Here is a 20,384-nt window from a genome sequence, read left to right as displayed (position 1 = left end):
GTCTTTTGTTACCCAGGAACTCTCTGTTCTCTGTCTGACCCATCGTTGTCTCCTGTCACCCAGGATCTCTCTGTTCTCTGTCTGACCCATCCTTGTCTCCTGTCACCCAGGATCTCTCTGTTCTCTGTCTGACCCATCCTTGTCTCCTGTCACCCAGGATCTCTCTATTCTCTGTCTGACCCATCCTTGTCTCCTGTCACCCAGGATCCTCTCTGTTCTCTGTCTGACCCATCCTTGTCTCCTGTCACCCAGGATCTCTCTATTCTCTGTCTGACCCATCCTTGTCTTTTGTTACCCAGGATCCCTCTGTTCTCTGTCTGACCCATCCTTGTCTCCTCTCACCCAGGATCCTCTCTGTTCTCTGTCTGACCCATCAGATTGTCTCCTGTCACCCAGGATCCCTCTGTTCTCTGTCTGACCCATCCTTGTCTCCTGTCACCCAGGATCTCTCTGTTCTCTGTCTGACCCATCCTTGTCTCCTGTCACCCAGGATCTCTCTGTTCTCTGTCTGACCCATCCTTGTCTCCTGTCACTCAGGATCCCTCTGTTCTCTGTCTGACCCATCCTTGTCTCTTGTCACCTAGGATCTCTCTGTTCTCTGTCTGACCCATCAGATTGTCTCCTGTCACCCAGGATCCCTCTGTTCTCTGTCTGACCCATCAGATTGTCTTCTGTCACCCAGGATCCCTCTGTTCTCTGTCTGACCCATCCTTGTCTCCTGTCACCCAGGATCCCTCTGTTCTCTGTCTGACCTATCCTTGTCTCCTGTCATCCAGGATCCCTCTGTTCTCTGTCTGACCCATCCTTGTCTCCTGTCACCCAGGATCTCTCTGTTCTCTGTCTGACCCATCATTGTCTCCTGTCACCCAGGATCTCTCTGTTCTCTGTCTGACCCATCCTTGTCTCCTGTTACCCAGGATCTCTCTGTTCTCTGTCTGACCCATCCTTGTCTCCTGTCACCCAGGATCCTCTCTGTTCTCTGTGACCCATCCTTGTCTCCTGTCACCCAGGATCCTCTCTGTTCTCTGTCTGACCCATCCTTGTCTCCTGTTACCCAGGATCCCTCTGTTCTCTGTCTGACCCATCAATGTCTCCTGTCACCCAGGATCTCTCTATTCTCTGTCTGACCCATCCTTGTCTCCTGTCACCCAGGATATCCCTCTGTTCTCTGTCTGACCCATCGTTGTCTCCTGTCACCCATGATCTCTCTGTTCTCTGTCTGACCCATCCTTGTCTCCTGTCACCCAGGATCCTCTCTGTTTTCTGTCTGACCCATCCTTGTCTCCTGTCACCCAGGATCTCTCTGTTTTCTGTCTGACCCATCCTTGTCTCCTATCACCCAGGATCCCTCTGTTCTCTGTCTGACCCATCGTTGTCTCCTGTCACCCAGGATCTCTCTGTTCTCTGTCTGACCCATCCTTGTCTCCTGTCACCCAGGATCTCTCTGTTCTCTGTCTGACCCATCCTTGTCTCCTATCACCCAGGATCCCTCTGTTCTCTGTCTGGCCCATCCTTGTCTCCGGTCACCCAGGATCCCTCTGTTCTCTGTCTGACCCATCGTTGTCTCCTGTCACCCAGGATCTCTCTGTTCTCTGTCTGACCCATCCTTGTCTCCTGTCACCCAGGATCTCTCTGTTTTCAGTCTGACCCATCCTTGTCTCCTGTCATCCAGGATAACTCTGTTCTCTGTCTGACCCATCCTTGTCTCCTGTCACCCAGGATCTATCTGTTTTCTGTCTGACCCATCCTTGTCTCCTGTCACCCAGGATCTCTCTGTTTTCTGTCTGACCCATCCTTGTCTCCTGTCACCCAGGATCTCTCTGTTTTCTGTCTGACCCATCCTTGTCTCCTCTCACCCAGGATCTCTCTGTTCTCTGTCTGACCCATCAGATTGTCTCCTGTCACCCAGGATCTCTGTTCTCTGTCTGACCCATCCTTGTCTCCGGTCACCCAGGATTCCTCTGTTCTCTGTCTGACCCATCGTTGTCTCCTGTCACCCAGGATCTCTCTGTTCTCTGTCTGACCCATCGTTGTCTCCTGTCACCCAGGATCTCTCTGTTCTCTGTCTGACCCATCCTTGTCTCCTGTCACCCAGGATCTCTCTGTTCTCTGTCTGACCCATCAGATTGTCTCCTGTCACCCAGGATCTCTCTGTTTTCTGTCTGACCCATCCTTGTCTCCTGTCACCCAGGATCTCTCTGTTTTCTGTCTGACCCATCCTTGTCTCCTGTCACCCAGGATCTCTCTGTTCTCTGTCTGACCCATCCTTGTCTTCTGTCACCCAGGATCTCTCTGTTTTCTGTCTGACCCATCCTTGTCTCCTGTCACCCAGGATCTCTCTTTTTTCTGTCTGACCCATCCTTGTCTCCTGTCACCCAGGATTTCTCTGTTTTCTGTCAGACCCATCCTTGTCTCCTGTCACCCAGGATCTCTCTGTTCTCTGTCTGACCCATCCTTGTCTCCTCTCACCCAGGATCTCTCTGTTCTCTGTCTGACCCATCCTTGTCTCCTCTCACCCAGGATCTCTCTGTTCTCTGTCTGACCCATCCTTGTCTCCTGTCACCCAGGATCTCTCTGTTCTCTGTCTGACCCATCCTTGTCTCCTGTCACCCAGGATCCCTCTGTTCTCTGTCTGACCCATCCTTGTCTCCTGTCACCCAGGATCTCTCTGTTTTCTGTCTGACCCATCCTTGTCTCCTGTCACCCAGGATCTCTGTTCTCTGTCTGATCCATTCTTGTCTCCTGTCACCCAGGATCTTTCTGTTTTCTGTCTGACCCATCCTTGTCTTCTGTCTGACCATCCTTGTCTCCTGTCACCCAGGAACTCTCTGTTCTCTGTCTGGCCCATCCTTGTCTCTTGTCACCCAGGATCTCTCTGTTCTCTGTCTGACCCATCCTTGTCTCCTGTCACCCAAGATCTCTCTGTTTTCTGTCTGACCCATCCTTGTCTCCTGTCACCCAGGATCTCTCTGTTCTCTGTCTGACCCATCGTTGTCTCCTGTCACCCAGGATCTCTCTGTTCTCTATCTGACCCATCCTTGTCTCCTGTCACCCAGGATCTCTCTGTTCTCTGTCTGACCCATCCTTGTCTCCTGTCACCCAGGATCCCTCTGTTCTCTGTCTGACCCATCGTTGTCTCCTGTCACCCAGGATCTCTCTGTTCTCTGTCTGACCCATCCTTGTCTCCTGTCACCCAGGATCTCTCTGTTTTCTGTCTGACCCATCCTTGTCTCCTATCACCCAGGATCCCTCTGTACTCTGTCTGACCCATCCTTGTCTCCTATCACCCAGGATCCCTCTGTTCTCTGTCTGGCCCATCCTTGTCTCCTGTCACCCAGGATCCCTCTGTTCTCTGTCTGACCCATCGTTGTCTCCTGTCACCCAGGATCTCTCTGTTCTCTGTCTGACCCATCCTTGTCTCCTGTCACCCAGGATCTCTCTGTTTTCTGTCTGACCCATCCTTGTCTCCTATCACCCAGGATCCCTCTGTTCTCTGTCTGACCCATCGTTGTCTCCTGTCACCCAGGATCTCTCTGTTCTCTGTCTGACCCATCCTTGTCTCCTGTCACCCAGGATCTCTCTGTTCTCTGTCTGACCCATCCTTGTCTCCTGTCACCCAGGATCTCTGTTTTCTGTCTGACCCATCCTTGTCTCCTGTCACCCAGGATCCCTCTGTTCTCTGTCTGACCCATCCTTGTCTCCTGTCACCCAGGAACTCTCTGTTCTCTGTCTGACCCATCCTTGTCTCCTTTCACCCAGGATCTCTGTTCTCTGTCTGACCCATCCTTGTCTCCTGTCACCCAGGATCCCTCTATTCTCTGTCTGACACATCCTTGTCTCCTGTCACCCAGGATCCCTCTGTTCTCTGTCTGACCCATCCTTGTCTCCTTTCATCCAGGATCTCTGTTCTCTGTCTGACCCATCCTTGTCTCCTGTCACCCAGGATCTCTCTGTTCTCTGTCTGACCCATCAGATTGTTTCCTCTCACCCAGGATCTCTCTGTTCTCTGTCTGACCCATCGTTGTCTCCTATCACCCAGGATCCCTCTGTTATCTGTCTGACCCATCAGATTGTCTCCTGTCACCCAGGATCTCTGTTCTGTCTGACCCATCCTTGTCTCCTGTCACCCAGGATCTCTCTGTTCTCTGTCTGGCCCATCCTTGTCTCTTGTCACCCAGGATCTCTTTGTTCTCTGTCTGACCCATCCTTGTCTCCTGTCACCCAAGATCTCTCTGTTTTCTGTCTGACCCATCCTTGTCTTCTGTCTGACCCATCCTTGTCTCCTGTCACCCAGGATCTCTGTTCTCTGTCTGATCCATTCTTGTCTCCTGTCACCCAGGATCTTTCTGTTTTCTGTCTGACCCATCCTTGTCTTCTGTCTGACCATCCTTGTCTCCTGTCACCCAGGAACTCTCTGTTCTCTGTCTGGCCCATCCTTGTCTCTTGTCACCCAGGATCTCTCTGTTCTCTGTCTGACCCATCCTTGTCTCCTGTCACCCAAGATCTCTCTGTTTTCTGTCTGACCCATCCTTGTCTCCTGTCACCCAGGATCTCTGTTCTCTGTCTGATCCATCCTTGTCTCCTGTCACCCAGGATCTCTCTGTTCTCTGTCTGACCCATCCTTGTCTCCTGTCACCCAGGATCTTTCTGTTTTCTGTCTGACCCATCCTTGTCTTCTGTCTGACCATCCTTGTCTCCTGTCACCCAGGAACTCTCTGTTCTCTGTCTGGCCCATCCTTGTCTCCTATCACCCAGGATCCCTCTGTTCTCTGTCTGACCCATCAGATTGTCTCCTGTCACCCAGGATCCCTCTGTTCTCTGTCTGACCCATCCTTGTCTCTTGTCACCCAGGATCTTTCTGTTCTCTGTCTGACCCATCAGATTGTCTCCTGTCACCCAGGATCTCTCTGTTCTCTGTCTGACCCATCCTTGTCTTCTGTCTGACCATCCTTGTCTCCTGTCACCCAGGATCTCTCTGTTCTCTGTCTGACCCATCCTTGTCTTCTGTCTGACCATCCTTGTCTCCTGTCACCCAGGAACTCTGTTCTCTGTCTGGCCCATCCTTGTCTCCTGTCACCCAGGATCTCTCTGTTCTCTGTCTGACCCATCCTTGTCTCCTGTCACCCAGGATCCTCTCTGTTCTCTGTCTGACCCATCCTTGTCTCCTGTCACCCAGGATCTCTCTGTTCTCTGTCTGACCCATCCTTGTCTCCTGTCACCCAGGATCTCTCTGTTTTCTGTCTGACCCATCCTTGTCTCCTGTCACCCAGGATCTCTGTTCTCTGTCTGATCCATTCTTGTCTCCTGTCACCCAGGATCTTTCTGTTTTCTGTCTGACCCATCCTTGTCTCCTGTCACCCAGGATCTTTCTGTTTTCTGTCTGACCCATCCTTGTCTTCTGTCTGACCATCCTTGTCTCCTGTCACCCAGGAACTCTCTGTTCTCTGTCTGACCCATCCTTGTCTCCTGTCACCCAAGATCTCTCTGTTTTCTGTCTGACCCATCCTTGTCTCCTGTCACCCAGGATCTCTCTGTTCTCTGTCTGACCCATCGTTGTCTCCTGTCACCCAGGATCTCTCTGTTCTCTATCTGACCCATCCTTGTCTCCTGTCACCCAGGATCTCTCTGTTCTCTGTCTGACCCATCCTTGTCTCCTGTCACCCAGGATCCCTCTGTTCTCTGTCTGACCCATCGTTGTCTCCTGTCACCCAGGATCTCTCTGTTCTCTGTCTGACCCATCCTTGTCTCCTGTCACCCAGGATCTCTCTGTTTTCTGTCTGACCCATCCTTGTCTCCTATCACCCAGGATCCCTCTGTTCTCTGTCTGACCCATCCTTGTCTCCTATCACCCAGGATCCCTTTGTTCTCTGTCTGGCCCATCCTTGTCTCCTGTCACCCAGGATCCCTCTGTTCTCTGTCTGACCCATCGTTGTCTCCTGTCACCCAGGATCTCTCTGTTCTCTGTCTGACCCATCCTTGTCTCCTCTCACCCAGGATCTCTCTGTTCTCTGTCTGACCCATCCTTGTCTCCTGTCACCCAGGATCCCTCTGTTCTCTGTCTGACCCATCCTTGTCTCCTGTCACCCAGGATCTCTCTGTTCTCTGTCTGACCCATCCTTGTCTCCTGTCACCCAGGATCCCTCTGTTCTCTGTCTGACCCATCGTTGTCTCCTGTCACCCAGGATCTCTCTGTTCTCTGTCTGACCCATCCTTGTCTCCTGTCACCCAGGATCTCTCTGTTTTCTGTCTGACCCATCCTTGTCTCCTATCACCCAGGATCCCTCTGTACTCTGTCTGACCCATCCTTGTCTCCTATCACCCAGGATCCCTCTGTTCTCTGTCTGGCCCATCCTTGTCTCCTGTCACCCAGGATCCCTCTGTTCTCTGTCTGACCCATCGTTGTCTCCTGTCACCCAGGATCTCTCTGTTCTCTGTCTGACCCATCCTTGTCTCCTGTCACCCAGGATCTCTCTGTTTTCTGTCTGACCCATCCTTGTCTCCTATCACCCAGGATCCCTCTGTTCTCTGTCTGACCCATCGTTGTCTCCTGTCACCCAGGATCTCTCTGTTCTCTGTCTGACCCATCCTTGTCTCCTGTCACCCAGGATCTCTCTGTTCTCTGTCTGACCCATCCTTGTCTCCTGTCACCCAGGATCTCTGTTTTCTGTCTGACCCATCCTTGTCTCCTGTCACCCAGGATCCCTCTGTTCTCTGTCTGACCCATCCTTGTCTCCTGTCACCCAGGAACTCTCTGTTCTCTGTCTGACCCATCCTTGTCTCCTTTCACCCAGGATCTCTGTTCTCTGTCTGACCCATCCTTGTCTCCTGTCACCCAGGATCCCTCTATTCTCTGTCTGACACATCCTTGTCTCCTGTCACCCAGGATCCCTCTGTTCTCTGTCTGACCCATCCTTGTCTCCTTTCATCCAGGATCTCTGTTCTCTGTCTGACCCATCCTTGTCTCCTGTCACCCAGGATCTCTCTGTTCTCTGTCTGACCCATCAGATTGTTTCCTCTCACCCAGGATCTCTCTGTTCTCTGTCTGACCCATCGTTGTCTCCTATCACCCAGGATCCCTCTGTTATCTGTCTGACCCATCAGATTGTCTCCTGTCACCCAGGATCTCTGTTCTGTCTGACCCATCCTTGTCTCCTGTCACCCAGGATCTCTCTGTTCTCTGTCTGGCCCATCCTTGTCTCTTGTCACCCAGGATCTCTTTGTTCTCTGTCTGACCCATCCTTGTCTCCTGTCACCCAAGATCTCTCTGTTTTCTGTCTGACCCATCCTTGTCTTCTGTCTGACCCATCCTTGTCTCCTGTCACCCAGGATCTCTGTTCTCTGTCTGATCCATTCTTGTCTCCTGTCACCCAGGATCTTTCTGTTTTCTGTCTGACCCATCCTTGTCTTCTGTCTGACCATCCTTGTCTCCTGTCACCCAGGAACTCTCTGTTCTCTGTCTGGCCCATCCTTGTCTCTTGTCACCCAGGATCTCTCTGTTCTCTGTCTGACCCATCCTTGTCTCCTGTCACCCAAGATCTCTCTGTTTTCTGTCTGACCCATCCTTGTCTCCTGTCACCCAGGATCTCTGTTCTCTGTCTGATCCATCCTTGTCTCCTGTCACCCAGGATCTCTCTGTTCTCTGTCTGACCCATCCTTGTCTCCTGTCACCCAGGATCTTTCTGTTTTCTGTCTGACCCATCCTTGTCTTCTGTCTGACCATCCTTGTCTCCTGTCACCCAGGAACTCTCTGTTCTCTGTCTGGCCCATCCTTGTCTCCTATCACCCAGGATCCCTCTGTTCTCTGTCTGACCCATCAGATTGTCTCCTGTCACCCAGGATCCCTCTGTTCTCTGTCTGACCCATCCTTGTCTCTTGTCACCCAGGATCTTTCTGTTCTCTGTCTGACCCATCAGATTGTCTCCTGTCACCCAGGATCTCTCTGTTCTCTGTCTGACCCATCCTTGTCTTCTGTCTGACCATCCTTGTCTCCTGTCACCCAGGAACTCTGTTCTCTGTCTGGCCCATCCTTGTCTCCTGTCACCCAGGATCTCTCTGTTCTCTGTCTGACCCATCCTTGTCTCCTGTCACCCAGGATCCTCTCTGTTCTCTGTCTGACCCATCCTTGTCTCCTGTCACCCAGGATCTCTCTGTTCTCTGTCTGACCCATCCTTGTCTCCTGTCACCCAGGATCTCTCTGTTTTCTGTCTGACCCATCCTTGTCTCCTGTCACCCAGGATCTCTGTTCTCTGTCTGATCCATTCTTGTCTCCTGTCACCCAGGATCTTTCTGTTTTCTGTCTGACCCATCCTTGTCTCCTGTCACCCAGGATCTTTCTGTTTTCTGTCTGACCCATCCTTGTCTTCTGTCTGACCATCCTTGTCTCCTGTCACCCAGGAACTCTCTGTTCTCTGTCTGACCCATCCTTGTCTCCTGTCACCCAAGATCTCTCTGTTTTCTGTCTGACCCATCCTTGTCTCCTGTCACCCAGGATCTCTCTGTTCTCTGTCTGACCCATCGTTGTCTCCTGTCACCCAGGATCTCTCTGTTCTCTATCTGACCCATCCTTGTCTCCTGTCACCCAGGATCTCTCTGTTCTCTGTCTGACCCATCCTTGTCTCCTGTCACCCAGGATCCCTCTGTTCTCTGTCTGACCCATCGTTGTCTCCTGTCACCCAGGATCTCTCTGTTCTCTGTCTGACCCATCCTTGTCTCCTGTCACCCAGGATCTCTCTGTTTTCTGTCTGACCCATCCTTGTCTCCTATCACCCAGGATCCCTCTGTTCTCTGTCTGACCCATCCTTGTCTCCTATCACCCAGGATCCCTTTGTTCTCTGTCTGGCCCATCCTTGTCTCCTGTCACCCAGGATCCCTCTGTTCTCTGTCTGACCCATCGTTGTCTCCTGTCACCCAGGATCTCTCTGTTCTCTGTCTGACCCATCCTTGTCTCCTCTCACCCAGGATCTCTCTGTTCTCTGTCTGACCCATCCTTGTCTCCTGTCACCCAGGATCCCTCTGTTCTCTGTCTGACCCATCCTTGTCTCCTGTCACCCAGGATCTCTCTGTTCTCTGTCTGGCCCATCCTTGTCTCCTTGTTACCCAGGATCTCTCTGTTCTCTGTCTGACCCATCCTTGTCTCCTGTCACCCAGGATCTCTCTGTTCTCTGTCTGACCCATCCTTGTCTCCTGTCACCCAGGATCCCTCTGTTCTCTGTCTGGCCCATCCTTGTCTCCTGTCACCCAGGATCTCTCTGTTTTCTGTCTGACCCATCCTTGTCTCCTGTCACCCAGGATCTCTGTTCTCTGTCTGATCCATTCTTGTCTCCTGTCACCCAGGATCTTTCTGTTTTCTGTCTGACCCTTCCTTGTCTTCTGTCTGACCATCCTTGTCTCCTGTCACCCAGGAACTCTCTGTTCTCTGTCTGGCCCATCCTTGTCTCTTGTCACCCAGGATCTCTCTGTTCTCTGTCTGACCCATCCTTGTCTCCTGTCACCCAAGATCTCTCTGTTTTCTGTCTGACCCATCCTTGTCTCCTGTCACCCAGGATCTCTCTGTTCTCTGTCTGACCCATCGTTGTCTCCTGTCACCCAGGATCTCTCTGTTCTCTATCTGACCCATCCTTGTCTCCTGTCACCCAGGATCTCTCTGTTCTCTGTCTGACCCATCCTTGTCTCCTGTCACCCAGGATCCCTCTGTTCTCTGTCTGACCCATCGTTGTCTCCTGTCACCCAGGATCTCTCTGTTCTCTGTCTGACCCATCCTTGTCTCCTGTCACCCAGGATCTCTCTGTTTTCTGTCTGAACCATCCTTGTCTCCTATCACCCAGGATCCCTCTATTCTCTGTCTGACCCATCCTTGTCTCCTATCACCCAGGATCCCTCTGTTCTCTGTCTGGCCCATCCTTGTCTCCTGTCACCCAAGATCTCTCTGTTTTCTGTCTGACCCATCCTTGTCTCCTGTCACCCAGGATCTCTCTGTTCTCTGTCTGACCCATCGTTGTCTCCTGTCACCCAGGATCTCTCTGTTCTCTGTCTGACCCATCCTTGTCTCCTGTCACCCAGGATCCCTCTGTTCTCTGTCTGACCCATCGTTGTCTCCTGTCACCCAGGATCTCTCTGTTCTCTGTCTGACCCATCCTTGTCTCCTGTCACCCAGGATCTCTCTGTTTTCTGTCTGACCCATCCTTGTCTCCTATCACCCAGGATCCCTCTGTACTCTGTCTGACCCATCCTTGTCTCCTATCACCCAGGATCCCTCTGTTCTCTGTCTGGCCCATCCTTGTCTCCTGTCACCCAGGATCCCTCTGTTCTCTGTCTGACCCATCGTTGTCTCCTGTCACCCAGGATCTCTCTGTTCTCTGTCTGACCCATCCTTGTCTCCTGTCACCCAGGATCTCTCTGTTTTCTGTCTGACCCATCCTTGTCTCCTATCACCCAGGATCCCTCTGTTCTCTGTCTGACCCATCGTTGTCTCCTGTCACCCAGGATCTCTCTGTTCTCTGTCTGACCCATCCTTGTCTCCTGTCACCCAGGATCTCTCTGTTCTCTGTCTGACCCATCCTTGTCTCCTGTCACCCAGGATCTCTGTTTTCTGTCTGACCCATCCTTGTCTCCTGTCACCCAGGATCCCTCTGTTCTCTGTCTGACCCATCCTTGTCTCCTGTCACCCAGGAACTCTCTGTTCTCTGTCTGACCCATCCTTGTCTCCTTTCACCCAGGATCTCTGTTCTCTGTCTGACCCATCCTTGTCTCCTGTCACCCAGGATCCCTCTATTCTCTGTCTGACACATCCTTGTCTCCTGTCACCCAGGATCCCTCTGTTCTCTGTCTGACCCATCCTTGTCTCCTTTCATCCAGGATCTCTGTTCTCTGTCTGACCCATCCTTGTCTCCTGTCACCCAGGATCTCTCTGTTCTCTGTCTGACCCATCAGATTGTTTCCTCTCACCCAGGATCTCTCTGTTCTCTGTCTGACCCATCCTTGTCTCCTGTCACCCAGGATCTCTCTGTTCTCTGTCTGACCCATCCTTGTCTCCTTTCACCCAGGATCTCTGTTCTCTGTCTGACCCATCCTTGTCTCCTGTCACCCAGGATCCCTCTATTCTCTGTCTGACACATCCTTGTCTCCTGTCACCCAGGATCCCTCTGTTCTCTGTCTGACCCATCCTTGTCTCCTTTCATACAGGATCTCTGTTCTCTGTCTGACCCATCCTTGTCTCCTGTCACCCAGGATCTCTCTGTTCTCTGTCTGACCCATCAGATTGTTTCCTCTCACCCAGGATCTCTCTGTTCTCTGTCTGACCCATCGTTGTCTCCTATCACCCAGGATCCCTCTGTTATCTGTCTGACCCATCAGATTGTCTCCTGTCACCCAGGATCTCTGTTCTGTCTGACCCATCCTTGTCTCCTGTCACCCAGGATCTCTCTGTTCTCTGTCTGGCCCATCCTTGTCTCTTGTCACCCAGGATCTCTCTGTTCTCTGTCTGACCCATCCTTGTCTCCTGTCACCCAAGATCTCTCTGTTTTCTGTCTGACCCATCCTTGTCTTCTGTCTGACCCATCCTTGTCTCCTGTCACCCAGGATCTCTGTTCTCTGTCTGATCCATTCTTGTCTCCTGTCACCCAGGATCTTTCTGTTTTCTGTCTGACCCATCCTTGTCTTCTGTCTGACCATCCTTGTCTCCTGTCACCCAGGAACTCTCTGTTCTCTGTCTGGCCCATCCTTGTCTCTTGTCACCCAGGATCTCTCTGTTCTCTGTCTGACCCATCCTTGTCTCCTGTCACCCAAGATCTCTCTGTTTTCTGTCTGACCCATCCTTGTCTTCTGTCTGACCCATCCTTGTCTCCTGTCACCCAGGATCTCTGTTCTCTGTCTGATCCATCCTTGTCTCCTGTCACCCAGGATCTTTCTGTTTTCTGTCTGACCCATCCTTGTCTTCTGTCTGACCATCCTTGTCTCCTGTCACCCAGGAACTCTCTGTTCTCTGTCTGGCCCATCCTTGTCTCTTGTCACCCAGGATCTTTCTGTTCTCTGTCTGACCCATCAGATTGTCTCCTGTCACCCAGGATCTCTCTGTTCTCTGTCTGACCCATCCTTGTCTTCTGTCTGACCATCCTTGTCTCCTGTCACCCAGGATCTCTCTGTTCTCTGTCTGACCCATCCTTGTCTTCTGTCTGACCATCCTTGTCTCCTGTCACCCAGGAACTCTGTTCTCTGTCTGGCCCATCCTTGTCTCCTGTCACCCAGGATCTCTCTGTTCTCTGTCTGACCCATCCTTGTCTCCTGTCTCCCAGGATCCTCTCGGTTCTCTGTCTGACCCATCCTTGTCTCCTGTCACCCAGGATCTCTCTGTTCTCTGTCTGACCCATCCTTGTCTCCTGTCACCCAGGATCTCTCTGTTTTCTGTCTGACCCATCCTTGTCTCTTGTCACTCAGGATCTTTCTGTTCTCTGTCTGACCCATCAGATTGTCTTCTGTCACCCAGGATCTCTCTGTTCTCTGTCTGACCCATCCTTGTCTCCTGTCACCCAGGATCTCTCTGTTATCTGTCTGACCCATCCTTGTCTTCTGTCTGACCCACCCTTGTCTCCTGTCACCCAGGATCTCTGTTCTCTGTCTGACCCATCTTTGTCTCCTGTCACCCAGGATCTTTCTGTTTTCTTTCTGACCCATCCTTGTCTTCTGTCTGACCCATCCTTGTCTCCTGTCACCCAGGATCGCTCTGTTCTCTGTCTGACCCATCTTTGTCTCCTGTCACCCAGGATCTCTCTGTTTTCTGTCTGACCCATCCTTGTCTTCTGTCTGACCATCCTTGTCTCCTGTCACCCAGGAACTCTCTGTTCTCTGTCTGACCCATCCTTGTCTCTTGTCACCCAGGATCTCTCTGTTTTCTGTCTGACCCATCCTTGTCTTCTGTCTGACCATCCTTGTCTCCTGTCACCCAGGAACTCTCTGTTCTCTGTCTGACCCATCCTTGTCTCCTGTCACCCAGGAACTCTCTGTTCTCTGTCTCACCCATACTTGTCTCCTGTCACCCAGGATCTCTCTGTTCTCTGTCTGACCCATCCTTGTCTTCTGTCACCCAGGATCTCTGTTCTCAGTCTGACCCATCCTTGTCTCCTGTCACCCAGGATCTCTCTGTTCTCTGTCTGACCCATCCTTGTCTCCTGTCACCCAGGATCTCTCTGTTCTCTGTCTGACCATCCTTGTCTCCTGTCACCCAGGATCCCTCTGTTCTCTGTCTGACCCATCCTTGTCTCCTGTCACCCAGGATCCCTCTGTTCTCTGTCTGACCCATCCTTGTCTCCTGTCACCCAGGATCCCTCTGTTCTCTGTCTGACCCATCCTTGTCTCCTGTCACCCAGGATCTCTCTGTTCTCTGTCTGACCCATCCTTGTCTCCTGTCACCCAGGAACTCTTTGTCCTTTTGGATTTGCTTGGCGCTCCAGACCCTCTAATCCTGAACCACTTCCCGGAGACTCGCACGCACTTCCTGAGGCTCCTTTCTCTTGGTGAGTATATTGCAGATTATGGGCATCTCTCTGTTATCTTTCATTATGGCCACATTTTCCTTTGAATCCTTCCTCTCTAGAGAAGCGGCTACACGGTCTGGGCCTCCTGGACTCCCACCCTGCAGATCATCCCTACTTCAGGTCTGATGTGTATTATGGACCTGTGGCAGATGATCACCTTCCATTCCTACAGCGAGGTTGGTACATTCCCACCGCTTACTCTTCCGGTCGGACTAGTCTCCTCATTGATTGTGTTTTCCTTCTTTATGCTGCAGGGGTCCCAGTGCTTCATGTCATCGCCACCCCGTTCCCTGCCGTCTGGCACACTCATGATGATACGGAGGAGAACCTTCACCGACCAACAGTGGCTAATTTGTGCCGGATTTTTGTTGCCTTCCTGAGTGAAACCCTCTCCCTGTGACTGCGATGATGTAGAGAATGACAGTATTGGCGCCGCCGTGCGCTGTGACCTGGTGCGGCCGTACTGGCACCTTCTGCACATTGGCTGCCATGTTTATGGGAGGGTTTTGCCAAATGACTGCGTGACTATGGCCTATTCTTTATTCAGTCAACAGGGGACACTTAAAAGGAGGTGTTCTCAGCGTCAGGAGTATCTGCTGATTTCTGTACACAGACGTCCTGCTTATACACAGGTGCAGTTGCGGGTATAATGTACACAGACGTCCTGCTTATACACAGGTGCAGTTGCGGGTATAATGTACACAGACGTCCTGCTTATACACAGGTGCAGTTGCGGGTATAATGTACACAGACGTCCTGCTTATACACAGGTGCAGTTGCGGGTATAATGTACACAGACGTCCTGCTTATACACAGGTGCAGTTGCGGGTATAATGTACACAGACGTCCTGCTTATACACAGGTGCAGTTGCGGGTATAATGTACACAGACGTCCTGCTTATTACCCGGATGCAGTTGCGGGTATAATGTACACAGACGTCCTGCTTATACACAGGTGCAGTTGCGGGTATAATGTACACAGACGTCCTGCTTATTACCCGGATGCAGTTGCGGGTATAATGTACACAGACGTCCTGCTTATACACAGGTGCAGTTGCGGGTATAATGTAGACAGACGTTCTGCTTATACACAGGTGCAGTTGCGGGTATAATGTACACATAGTAGATACAGTAGCTGTACTGACAGATTCATCCACTCAGCAGTTTCCTCTCACTCGCTGAAGGGACTCGGTGACTGGGGAACACCAGATCAAACCAGTTAGAGCTTTTTTTGACTTGAGCGCAAACCTGATATTATGGTGCCCCCACGCCGTTCCCCCCCATATCATTCTCAGTGTTCCCCAGACAGCTTCTGTGATGCCAATTATCCATTGATCAGGAGACCCCGGTATGGTCCTGTGTGCCGGTGCGGTCTCTGGCTTCTGTGTATATCCGTCCGGTCAGGGCGCTGCAGCGACACCTGTCATGTCGCCGTCTTAGGATCATACATTTTCTCAGGTCTTGGCGGAGGTAAAAGCTGCTCCCTGTACTGTTACAGTATGTCTTCTGTTTTATGTTGAGTTTGGAACAAGATGGAGTAAACGTGGTAAGAGATGTATCATCGCTCAGTCATTGTTATACATAATGTTCATGGTCTCAGTGTGTCTGTAATTGTTCTCAGAAGTGTATTTACTAAAGATCTGTGTGTTTCTGCTGCTGACGCTCAGGGGGATAGAGGGCTGGGATTGTGTACTACACGGTGACCCATCACATCCCGTCAGGGAGGAACTGGAATCGTCTCCTGCCACCACCATGTGTATTTATCCCCTCACTATTGCAGACCGCAAGGCACATCAGCACTCCAGGTTCTGAGGCTATCCATATTTCTCTTACGTCCTAGAGGATGCTGGGGACTCCGTAAGGACCATGGGGATAGACGGGCTCCGCAGGAGACATGGGCACTAAGAAAGACTTTAGATCTGGGTGTGCACTGGCTCCTCCCTCTATGCCCCTCCTCCAGACCTCAGTTAGAGAAACTGTGCCCAGAGGAGACTGGGTGCATTACAGTGAGCTCTCTTGAGTTTCCTGTCAAAGTATATTTGTTAGGTTTTTTATTTTCAGGGAGCTTTGCTGGCTACAGACTCCCTGCATCGAGGGACTGAGGGGAGAGAAGCAGACCTACTTTAATGCCAGGCTCTGTTTCTTAGGCTACTGGACACCATTAGCTCCAGAGGGAACGGAACGCAGGTCTCACCCCGCCGTTCGTCCCAGAGCCGCGCCGCCATCCTCTCGCAGAGCCGGAAGATAGAAGCCGGGTGAGTATGAGAAGAAAGAAGACTTCAAAGGCGGCAGAAGACTTCAGACCTTCACTGAGGTAACGCACAGCGGTAGCGCTGTGCGCCATTGCTCCCACACACGGCAGTCACTGTAAGGATGCAGGGCGCAGGGGGGGCGCCCTGGGCAGCAATAAGGACCTCCAACTCCGGCAATAAGTATATATACAGGCTGGACACTGTATATAAAAGAGATCCCCCGCCAGTTTTTGAATATTTCAGCGAGACCGAAGCCCGCCACTGAGGGGGCGGAGCTTGTTCCTCAGCACTCACCAGCGCCATTTTCTCCACAGCACACCACTGAGAGGAAGCTCCCCGGACTCTCCCCTGCTTACCACGGTGAAAGAGGGTTTTAAAGAAGGGGGGGGGGGGGGCACGTAATTTGGCGCAAATAGATGAATACAGCACTATCTGGGTAAACATACTGTGTTTTTTCCTGGGTCATTGGCGCTGGGTGTGTGCTGGCATACTCTCTCTCTGTCTCTCCAAAGGGCCTTGTGGGGGAACTGTCTTCAGATAAGAGGATTCCCTGAGTGTGTGGTGTGTCGGTACGCGTGTGTCGGCATGTCTGAGGTAGAAGGCTTTCCTAGTGAGGAGGTGGAGCAAATAAATGTGGTGTCTCCGTCGGCAACACCGACACCGGACTGGGTGGATATGTGGAATGTTTTAAGTGCTAATGTAAATTTATTGCACAAAAGGTTGGACAAAGCTGAGTCCAGGAATTATGCAGAGAGTCAGGCCCTGCCTGCCCCTATGTCGCAGGGACCTTCGGGGTCTCAAAAGCGCCCGCTATCCCAAATAGTAGACACTAATACTGACACGGATTCTGACTCCAGTGTCGACTACGATGATGCAAAATTACAGCCAAAATTGGCTAAAAGTATTCAATATATGATTATTGCAATAAAGGATGTTTTGCATATCACAGAGGAACCCCCTGTCCCTGACACGAGGGTGCGCATGTATAAGGAAAAGAAACCTGAGGTAACATTTACTCCTTCTCATGAGCTGAACGAGTTATTTGAAAAGGCTTGGGAATCTCCAGACAAGAAACTGCAGATTCCCAAAAGGATTCTTATGGCGTATCCTTTCCCGATCAAGGACAGGATACGGTGGGAATCCTCCCCAAGGGTAGACAAAGCGTTGACACACTTATCCAAAAAGGTAGCACTGCCATCCCAAGATACGGCTACCCTCAGGGATCCTGCTGATCGCAAGCAGGAGACTACATTAAAGTCCATTTACACGCACTCTGGTACCTTACTCAGACCGGCGATAGCATCTGCTTGGGTTTGTAGCGCTGTAGCAGCGTGGATGGATACCTTATCGGCAGAATTGGATACCGTGGATAGGGATACCATTTTGTCAATCCTGTGTCATATTAAAGATGCTGTCTTATATATGAGGGATGCTCAAAGAGACATTGGCCTACTGGGTTCTAGAGTCAACGCTATGTCCATTTCTGCTAGACGAGTCCTATGGACCCGGCAATGGACAGGTGATGCCGACTCAAAGAGGCATATGGAGGTTTTACCTTACAGGGGTGAGAAATTGTTTGGGGACGGTCTCTCGGACCTGGTTTCCACAGCTACGGCAGGTAAATCAAATTTTTTGCCTTATATTCTCTCACAGCCTAAGAAAGCGCCACATTATCAAATGCAGTCTTTTCGGTCAAATAAAAACAAGAGAGCATGAGGATCGTCCTTTCTTGCCAGAGGTAAGGGCAGAGGGAAAAAGCTGCCAACCACAGCTAGTTCCCAGGAGCAGAAGTCCTCCCCGGCCTCTACAAAATCCACCGCATGACGCTGGGGCTCCGCTGAGGGAGTCCGCCCCAGTGGGGGCACGTCTTCGACTTTTCAGCCACATCTGGGTTCACTCACAGGTGGATCCCTGGGCAATAGAAATTGTCTTTCCAGGGTTACAAGCTGGAATTCGAAGAGGTGCCCCCTCGCCGGTTTTTCAAATCTGCCCTAACAGCTTCTCCCCCAGAGAGAGAGATAGTTTTAAATGCAATTCAGAAATTGTGTCTTCAACAGGTGGTAGTCAAAGTTCCCCTACTTCAACAAGGAAGGGGGTATTACTCAACCCTATTTGTAGTCCCGAAACCGGACGGTTCGGTCAGACCCATTTTAAATTTAAAATCCTTGAACCTATACTTGAAAAGGTTCAAGTTCAAGATGGAATCGCTCAGAGCGGTCATCGCCAGCCAAGAAGGGGGGATTTTATGGTATCCCTGGACATAAAGGATGCATACCTTCATGTTCCCATATATCCACCTCATCAGGCGTACCTGAGATTTGCGGTACAGGATTGTCATTATCAGTTTCAGACGTTGCCGTTTGGGCTTTCCACGGCCCGAGGATTTTCACCAAGGTAATGGCGGAAATGATGGTGCTCCTGCGCAAGCAGGGTGTCACAATTATCCCATACTTGGACGATCTCCCAATAAAAGCGAGATCACGAGAGCAGTTGTTGAACAGCGTGTCACTTTCACTGAAGGTGTTACAGCAACACGGCTGGATTCTCAATATCCCGAAGTCACAGTTCCTACGACTCATTTGACCTTCTTAGGCATGATTCTGGATACGGACCAGAAAAGAGTTTATCTTCCGATAGAAAAGGCCCAGGAACTCATGACTCTGGTCAGGGACCTATTGAAGCCAAAACAGGTGTCTGTGCATCACTGCACTCGAGTCCTGGGAAAGATGGTGGCATCTTACGAGGCCATTCCTTTCGGCAAGTTCCATGCAAGGACTTTCCAATGGGACCTACTGGACAAGTGGTCCGGGTCACATCTACAGATTCATCGGTTGATCACCCTGTCCCCCAGGGCCAGGGTATCTCTCCTGTGGTGGCTGCAGAGTGCTCACCTTCTGGAGGGTCGCAGATTCGGCATTCAGGACTGGGTTCTGGTGACAACGGACGCGAGCCTCCGAGGTTGGGGAGCAGTCACACAAGGAAGAAGCTTCCAAGGTCTTTGGTCAAGTCAAGAAACTTGTCTTCACATCAACGTCCTGGAACTGAGGGCCATATACAACGCCCTTCGTCAAGCGGAGACTTTGCTTCGCGACCTACCGGTCCTGATCCAGTCAGACAACATCACCGCAGTATCTCATGTAAACCGCCAAGGCGGCACAAGGAGCAGAATGGCAATGGCGGAAGCCACCAGGATTCTTCGCTGGGCGGAAAATCATGTGGGCGCACTGTCAGCAGTGTTCATTCCGGGAGTGGACAACTGGGAAGCAAACTTCCTCAGCAGACACGATCTACATCCAGGAGCGTGGGGACTTCATCAGGAAGTCTTCACACAGATTGCAAGTCAGTGGGGCCTGCCCCAGATAGACATGATGGCGTCTCGCCTAAACAAAAAACTACAGAGGTATTGCACCAGGTCAAGAGACCCTCAGGCGGTGGCAGTAGACGCCCTAGTAACACCGTGGGTGTTCCAGTCGGTCTATGTGTTTCCTCCTCTTCCTCTCATACCCAAGGTGTTGAGAATAATAAGGAAAAGAGGAGTACAGACAATTCTCATTGTTCCAGATTGGTCGCGAAGGGCCTGGTATCCGGATCTGCAGGAGATGCTCACAGAAGAACCGTGGCCACTTCCTCTAAGACAGGACCTGTTACAACAGGGGCCCTGTCTGTTCCAAGACTTACCGCAGCTGCGTTTGACAGCCTAGCGGTTGAACACCGAATCCTAGCGGAAAAGGGCATTCCGGATGAGGTCATTCCTACTCTGATAAGGTCTAGGAAGGACGTGACAGCTAAACATTATCACCGTATATGGCGGAAGTATGTTTCTTGGTGTGAGGCCAGGAATGCTCCTATGGAAGAATTCCATCTGGGCCGTTTCCTTCACTTCCTACAAACTGGAGTGAATTTGGGCCTAAAATTAGGCTCCATTAAGGTTCAGATTTCTGCCCTATCCATTTTCTTTCAGAAGGAATTAGCTTCTCTCCCAGAAGTACAGACTTTTGTGAAGGGAGTGCTGCATATTCAGCCTCCTTTTGTACCTTCGGTGGCGCCTTGGGACCTTAACGTGGTGTTGAATTTCCTTAAGTCGCACTGGTTTGAACCACTTAAAACAGTGGAATTAAAATATCTCACTTGGAAAGTGGTCATGTTGTTAGCCTTGGCTTCGGCAAGGCGAGTGTCTGAATTGGCGGCTTTGTCTCATAAAAGCCCCTATCTGGTTTTCCATATGGATAGAGCGGAATTGCGGACCCGTCCTCAATTCTTGCCTAAGGTGGTTTCATCTTTTCATATGAACCAACCTATTGTGGTGCCTGTGGCTACACGTGACTTGGAGGATTCCGAGTCCCTTGATGTGGTCAGGGCTTTGAAAATTTACGTAGCCAGAACGGCTAAAGTTAGAAAAACAGAAGCACTGTTTGTCTTGTATGCAGCCAACAAGGTTGGCGCTCCTGCTTCAAAGCAAACTATTGCTCGCTGGATCTGTAACACGATTCAGCAGGCTCATTCAACGGCTGGATTGCTGTTACCAAAATCAGTTAAGGCCCATTCCACTAGGAAGGTGGGCTCTTCTTGGGCGGTTGCCCGAGGGGTCTCGGCATTACAATTG

General features: G+C 51.3%; 1 protein-coding gene across 2 annotated transcripts in view; it reads left to right on the top strand.

The window, feature by feature from the left end:
• Positions 1–15,087, top strand: part of QPCTL (glutaminyl-peptide cyclotransferase like) — a 149,070-nt gene extending 133,983 nt beyond the window's left edge. For both annotated transcript variants that reach the window (XM_063950472.1, XM_063950473.1), the window contains 3 exons: positions 13,409–13,508; positions 13,589–13,705; positions 13,784–15,087. In XM_063950472.1, coding sequence (XP_063806542.1) covers positions 13,409–13,508; positions 13,589–13,705; positions 13,784–13,929 — 363 coding nt within the window. In that variant the 3' untranslated portion in view covers positions 13,930–15,087. The remainder of the gene's footprint in view (positions 1–13,408; positions 13,509–13,588; positions 13,706–13,783) is intronic.
• The last annotated feature ends 5,297 nt before the right edge of the window (positions 15,088–20,384 follow it).

The sequence above is a fragment of the Pseudophryne corroboree genome, assembly GCF_028390025.1.
Source record: "Pseudophryne corroboree isolate aPseCor3 chromosome 8 unlocalized genomic scaffold, aPseCor3.hap2 SUPER_8_unloc_4, whole genome shotgun sequence".
In the NCBI taxonomy this organism is placed as follows: domain Eukaryota; kingdom Metazoa; phylum Chordata; class Amphibia; order Anura; family Myobatrachidae; genus Pseudophryne; species Pseudophryne corroboree.
This window is presented reverse-complemented; position numbering and strand designations above follow the sequence as displayed.